Source organism: Lampris incognitus, chromosome 17 (genome assembly GCF_029633865.1).
Source record: "Lampris incognitus isolate fLamInc1 chromosome 17, fLamInc1.hap2, whole genome shotgun sequence".
Classification (NCBI taxonomy): domain Eukaryota; kingdom Metazoa; phylum Chordata; class Actinopteri; order Lampriformes; family Lampridae; genus Lampris; species Lampris incognitus.
Genome location: NC_079227.1, coordinates 34774630 through 34781933, shown reverse-complemented (window position 1 = coordinate 34781933; position 7304 = coordinate 34774630). Strand labels below are relative to the sequence as shown.

General features: G+C 43.1%; 1 protein-coding gene across 1 annotated transcript in view; it reads left to right on the top strand.

Annotated features, from left to right (window-relative positions):
* LOC130127197 (mucin-13-like) overlaps positions 1-6315 on the top strand; it is a 23199-nt gene extending 16884 nt beyond the window's left edge. Inside the window, exons 12-15 of the mRNA XM_056296767.1 lie at positions 461-498; positions 2740-2827; positions 3006-3126; positions 6074-6315. Coding sequence (XP_056152742.1) covers positions 461-498; positions 2740-2827; positions 3006-3126; positions 6074-6211 — 385 coding nt within the window. The 3' untranslated portion in view covers positions 6212-6315. The remainder of the gene's footprint in view (positions 1-460; positions 499-2739; positions 2828-3005; positions 3127-6073) is intronic.
* The last annotated feature ends 989 nt before the right edge of the window (positions 6316-7304 follow it).

Below are 7304 nucleotides of genomic sequence, written 5' to 3'. Positions count from 1 at the left end.
AATATATATTTATATATATAAATAATACACATATTCTATAAATACACTTTAATATTTATTTTAATTTTATATATTTTATTTTTAGTGTTGTAGTATTTTTTTTACTATTTTTGTAGTATGACAGGTTTAGAAATGCACAAAGAACAATCTGTGCAAAGAGGAGGTAATGACAATTTCACATCACAAAGCAGAACTAGTTCTGTAATTTTACAATCAATCATATCCAATCTAAGATGTATTTTTTTAAAGGTGTTACATTCTCTTTTTTTTATATAGAGACATTATTTTTCATATAGAGCATCTTAGAATGAGTACATGTACAATGACAACAGTAGAATAGGTTTTAAGTCTCGATCAATAACGCTGCATTGCAATGTTAAGCAATGAGCGAATAGCTGGAACAAACACTAGTATACGATCATCTTCTGATAAAAACTGGATCTTTCTTTTTGTCTTTCAGTTGTGCGTTTGGTTATACTGGTTTTAACTGCAATCAGTGTAAGTACACAGTCTGTGAAACATGACACAAAATTAAGGGATTTTTACATCCAACCAGAAATATCATTTAAACATCTTTGCTAAACGATGTCCTTGATGGACAAGCTGGTGACACTTTAACATCTACATCCTCTATATTCTGTTGAACTGTTATGGAGATTTTTTTTTTTTTGGAAATCCCTGCATGGCTTCATGGCTCCGCATTGAACCATTTACCCATGCTTCCTTATCATTGGATGCATTAGACTGCTTCCTCTTTGAGATACCAGTAATTACACAGTACCAAAAAGGAAAGATTACAGTGTCAGAATCTTCCACTTTTTACCTCTCCATTACATGTGACTTTATTTTTACCTTCCCTCATTTATACCTCTTTTTTTTTTTGGCACAACTGGGATATATTTTACAATCAGTGAGAAACTTTGCGTGTTAGTATGTTCGGATGGCATGGTGGTCTATGCCGTTGCCTACCAACACAGGAATCGTCAGTTCGAATCCCCCGTGTTACCTCCGGTTTGGTCGGGCATCCCTACAGACACAACTGCGCGTGGGAAGACGGATGTGGGTATGCGTCCTGGTCGCTGCACTAGCGCCTCTTCTGGTCGGTCAGGGTGCCTGTTCAGGGGGGAGGGAACTGGGGGGCATTACGTGATCCTCCCATGCGCTATAACCCTCTGGTGAAACTCCTCACTGTCAGGTGAAAAGAAGCGGCTGGCAACTCCGCATGTATCGGAGGAGGCATGTGGTAGTCTGCAGCCCTCCCCCGATCAGCAGAGGGGGTGGAGCAGCGACCGGGACGGCTCGGAAGAGTGGGATAACAGGCCAAGTACAATTGGGGAGAAAAAAAAAGGGGGGGGGAACCCCAAAAAATAAACTTTGCATGTTAATCAATACATTCCCCATTGAGCCTGCCGAAAGCAGCATGGTGAGATCCGTGTCCTGCAGAGACTTAGACAGGGATCATGGTAACAGTCCACATCAGACCCACAGGACTGTGTGCACAAACTTATGTCCCATCCTTAACATGAGTAGCAGAAAGAGTCTATCTGACATTGTATATGATACTCAAAGAAGGTCGAATCAGTTCATCTGGACACAACGTTAATTGAGAGAAATTTTCATCATCATCTAAGTGACCTCTTCAGTCTGAACTTGACTGCAGGTATCCCACCCTTATAAACAATACAGTTGCATAACAACCGAAACCAACGCTCGGTGTCATATGCAAATATGGGTGTGACCATTAACTAGAGTTTCAATGGCCATGTGTACTATTCACCGAGGACTAGGGAATGTTGCAATCACAGCATTGTAAGTTGGTGACAGATGTACTCTTAGCCCCCACCCTGGTTCTGGGATGGTCGTTCCCGCTTCACATAGATGGCCTCTTTGACGGCCAGTTCAAACCCGCGTTCCTCCCTATCAAGGATGTGCACATCCTCCTCCTTGAAAGAGTGGCTAGAGTCCTGTAGATGATGTAGACTGCAGAGTCCGGGGCCTCAAGTATCAAGTGTTGCTATGGACAAATCTGTTTGCACACACCCATGGAACTTTTCAGCCCTCAAGATGGTCTGACAGTCAGAGCAAAGCATGATGGTTATTTGTAATTCATTCCTCCTAACATATATTGTCTACCTCTTGCGACAAGCAATGACCCAGGCCTGCAAAGACATCAGTGTTAGCCAATCGGTGTCTAAATTCAGGGGTTACCCAGGTTCTACACTGGTCTCTGAGACAAACTTTAGGGCTAAAAAAAATCCCATGGGTGTGTACGAACAAATTCGCCCATAATAACGACTGATACATGAGGCCCCTGGCCTGACGTGTTAGCTCTCCTGTGTTGCGCCATCCTCTTGGTCAGCGTCTGTTTAAACAGTTTCCCCAGTCGCAGCAATCCTCCCGGCACTTAACTGCGTACACTATATTGCTCCGTTTGTGCCGGGGTTGGAGCAACTTCTGGCACCGTCTTCTACCTGGATTATTGAGCACGCATCAAAACGTGCGCATGACACTGTTTCCTCACTGTGCCTCACATTATACAAGTACACGTTGCAGGCCGTTCTTGGTTTCTGCTGGAAGAGTTTTCTTGTATCAACCTAGCAAAGCAGCTACACTTCAATTACTGGAAAATAACATACGTAAGAGCCATGGGGTAACATGACATGGTATCTATAATGAAAGCCTTTTTGTTTTTGACCTGACAAGTCTTTGCTGTAACTTATATATTTGTGTTCCTTTCAGCATGGAAACTGGAGCTGGTTATCATTGGTTCCACGTTTGGAGGGCTGCTGCTCATTACGATGTTTGCCCTGTCTTTACTGGCACACAAGTTAGTTCCTTATGCACACCTCTTCCCTCAGTTACATCCCTCTGCCTCTTGTCAGTCTTTCTTGCTGTTTTCCTGTCTCACTCGACAAACTTGTTTCCCCCTGTATTCTTCTATCAACTGTTTCTTTGATTCTTGAACAGTATTGTTTCTGATCAAAACCAACATTTCCCTTTTCTAGACCCTTGAAGAAGAGGGCTCAGTCTAATATCAGGAACAGCAACGCAGGTGACTATGCAAGCCCTGGGCTGCCAAGTATCCCAAGGGCCACGTTGAGCTCGGTCCAAGGCACCAGCAACTCAGTAAGTGCATCTAATATTTGCATCTGTAACTGAATAAATTTTGTGTGTGTGTTTTTGCACACTTATATTTATGAAGAGTAGGGTGTGAGAGAATTCAGAGGAATAAGGTGTTGCAAAAGTTACTGAGCAAGATTTGAAATACATTATGAATTATTGTTGAACATCCATCCATTATCCGAACCGCTTATCCTGCTGTCAGGGTCGCAGGGATGCTGGAGCCTTTCCCAGCAGTCATTGGGTGGCAGGCGGGGAGACAATCTGGACAGGCTGCCAGGCCATCACACAGGGCCGACACACATTCATACCTAGGGACAATTTAGTACGCCCGATTCACCGGACCTTCATGTCTTTGGACTGTGGGAGGACACCGGAGCACCCGGAGGAAACCCACGCTGACATGGGAAGAACATGCAAACTCCACACAGAGGACGACCCCCAAGGTTGGACTACCCCGGGGCTCGAACCCAGAACCCTCTTGCTGTGAGGCGACCGCACTAACCACTGCGCCACCGTGCCGCCCATTCAAATCAATCAATCAAGTTGCATTTTTATAGCACTTTTCTAGCTGCAACAGCCACTCAAAGCGCTTTACACTGTTCACAGCAAAATGACATTTTTAACATTATTTTTAATACAACACAGATTGAATCCTTCTCAAGCACAGCCCATGTTGTTTAATATCCATCAATTGGTACAGCAGTGAATTTACATATAGGGTCCCAACTACCTCTGAGCATTAGCGCAGGAAGGGAGGGGGGGCTGCAGCTGTCCCTAGTGGTTGGGTAGGCTAAGTAGGGGACCATTCACTGACTGACTGTTGGATCATGCCCATTGTTGAACAATTGTTGAATAATTGCATTTGTCTCTGTCCACTGCATTGAAATTTGAAACCGAGAGACTTTTAAGAATGAGGGGAGCCCGTATAGCGCCGCTGCTGCAGCTTGACACACTTGCTCATCAGGAATCAGGAACACTTTGTTATTTCACTTCATGCACTTGCGTAAATTAAATGAAACGAAATGCCGTTTCATTCACCGTTTCCCCCAGCCCACAGCGGTGCAACACAAAGACAAAAACACGTCCAAAAACTACAAGCACACACTTATCCAAACTAACACATACTATATATCTACACTAAAAAAAAAAAACTCACTGTCCAAGGGAACGAATGCCAGCCAGGATGACTGTCGGAACTGCCGGTGTGCATGGGTTAGCAGTTAGCTTACCCCCCCCCTCCACTTCCATGCCCTGTCAGACCACCCTCTGTGTTTCCTCCTTGGGCGCAGGGACCATGGTCTCTGGTCCCACCAGACAAAGCACATCAAGCCCTCTCAGCTGATTCAGCAACAGCTCTCCCAGCCAGACACCCTCGACACATCTCCCTGCAAGCCACACGACGACCTCAAAAACACCACAGTCAACGCCAGGTGAGGCCGCCACCAAACACCCCTCGGTGTTTTCGGAACTGCCGGTTTGCATGGGCTAGCAGTTAGCTTAGCCTGCCCCGCTTCCGTGTCCTATCAGACCGCCCTCGGTGTTTCCTCCTTGGGTGCAGCTCCAGGAAAGGCCGTGGTCCCTGGGCCCACAGGATGCAGCAGACCAAGCTCTCCCAGACGATCCAGCACCAGCTCTCCCAGCCATCAAACGAAGACAAAACTTAGACGCAGACGTGGACAAAGACACTGTATAGATGGTACTGGGTGAGGCCGCTGCAAATGCGAATTTGCGCCACCATCTTCCCACACATGCATGGTGCCCAAGCATCAATCCCAGTCACACCTTCTCTTTTATATCTCCCCAACCTTCTGCCGGGCCTCCCTTTCCTGTCGCCTCAATCAATGACGAAAATCGTGAGACATAATGACTGGATGCTCTCTTTTAAACAACATTCGAGATTTTCTACGAAAATACGTTCGATTTGATTGGCCGAAATGACAACGCTTGGAGTAAAACAAAACAGATTTTTGGGGAAAATTTTAAATAACATCGCATTTACATTTCACGCTGACAATATACGGAATAGAGTAAGATAGCCTTTATTCATCCCCGGAGGGGAAATCAGGATAGAATAGTATAGAATAGATGGTATAGAATAGACATAGAGGGTATAGAATAGATGGTGTGGAATAGATAGTATAGAATAGCACAGAATAGTTAGTATAGAATAGATGGTATAGAATAGACATAGAGGGTATAGAATAGATGGTGTGGAATAGATAGTATAGAATAGCACAGAATAGTTAGTATAGAATAGATGGTATAGAATAGACATAGAGGGTATAGAATAGATGGTGTGGAATAGATAGTATAGAATAGCACAGAATAGTTAGTATAGAATAGATGGTATAGAATAGACATAGAGGGTATATAATAGGTGGCGTGGAATAGATGGTATAGAATAGCACAGAATAGTTAGTATAGAATAGATGGTATAGAATAGACATAGAGGGTATAGAATAGATGGTGTGGAATAGATAGTATAGAATAGCACAGAATAGTTAGTATAGAATAGATGGTATAGAATAGACATAGAGGGTATAGAATAGATGGTGTGGAATAGATAGTATAGAATAGCACAGAATAGTTAGTATAGAATAGAGGGTATAGAATAGACATAGAGGGTATAGAATAGATGGTGTGGAATAGATAGTATAGAATAGCACAGAATAGTTAGTATAGAATAGATGGTATAGAATAGACATAGAGGGTATAGAATAGACATAGATGGTATAGAATAGAGGGTATAGAATAGAGGGTATAGAATATAGAATATATAGTATAGAATAGGTGGTATAGAACAGATGGTATAGAATAGTACTCAAACGATGACCAATGTGGATTTATAGATTGTACGAGTAAGTGATCCTCACACAAGTGTCACGTCATAAAGAAAGACTCAACAACTGTTATTTTTTTCTTTTCTCCTTTTTTTTTTTTGGCATTTTAGTGGGAGTATGGCGACCCGAATGAAATGACGGGCAGCAACCCAGATGCTCAGAGCCGGACCCAGACAAACCCATATGCTGAGCACAGAGGCCACAGCAACCCGTACTACATCCACGATGACGGAACAAGGCTCAGTTAACAAGACACCTCAAATGTTTGTTTCTGAATCATATTTATTCCAGTAAAAATCTCACTCTTTTATTTATTTGGTATTGCCGCTGTCTGCACTGCATAGTACGAGCTGTGCGGGAGAAATGTTAGCATACGACAGTGTGCAGTGTCTCATGTCGTGCCAGGTTTGTGCGCTTGCAAAAGTGTTCTCATTGTCGCTCAACGGTAGATGCCTTGAATATTTCTCATTATACCCCCGGTGTTATCCTTGTGCAATGAAACAAACGCTCGAAGTCTTCCTCACAGTGGGCAGGACCCCAAAAATGAGGAATTGTAAAAAATCCTCGAGCACGGCCGATAAGAATTTGCTCGTCGCTATTTTACTTGTAATTTAAAAGGTTATGGGTATTTCATGCGTCTCCATAATTTAATGCACCGTAAGTTAAGTGTAAATAAACATTATTGTGTAACTTTATTCTATGATAAAATTGGTTCGGTATTTAAAATGAGCGTAACTATTTTGTGAAGTTGTGATTAAAGCCTGTCAGACATTCGGAGTTAATGGTCACTGGACTGGCCCTGTCGGGTTTTGTTTGTGCTGCTTGTTTTGTGCTGCTGTAGTGCAGCATAGATAGATATTGTTATGTGCACCATGCTTGTTATTATATTTTGTTCTTATTTCTTATTTAATCTATTTGTTTCTGTTGCTATTTTCTTATCTTGTATCTTGTTACTTTTTAGTTACTAGGGTCCGAGTGTCTGTAATAGAACCCAATTTAACCTCGGGGAGGAATAAAGTGTTCTGATTCTGATTCTGAAAATAAATCTGTTTTGATTGCTGCAAAAGACTCATTTGTAATTCCTTGAATCGACTTTGAAGTCTAAAATTCCATGACCAGCTTTCTTGAAAGACACATAAAATAAAAGAAAGAAAACTGGGCTCGGTGTCCCGTCCTGTTTATTTTCATCATGTCATTTTTTTTTGGGGGGGGGGGGGAGTGTTCCCGCCTTTTCTCCCCAATTGTATCCGGCCAATTACCCCACGCTTCCAAGACGACACGGTCGCTGCTCCACCCCCTCTGCCAATCCGGGGAAGGCTGCAGACTACCACGTGCCTCCTC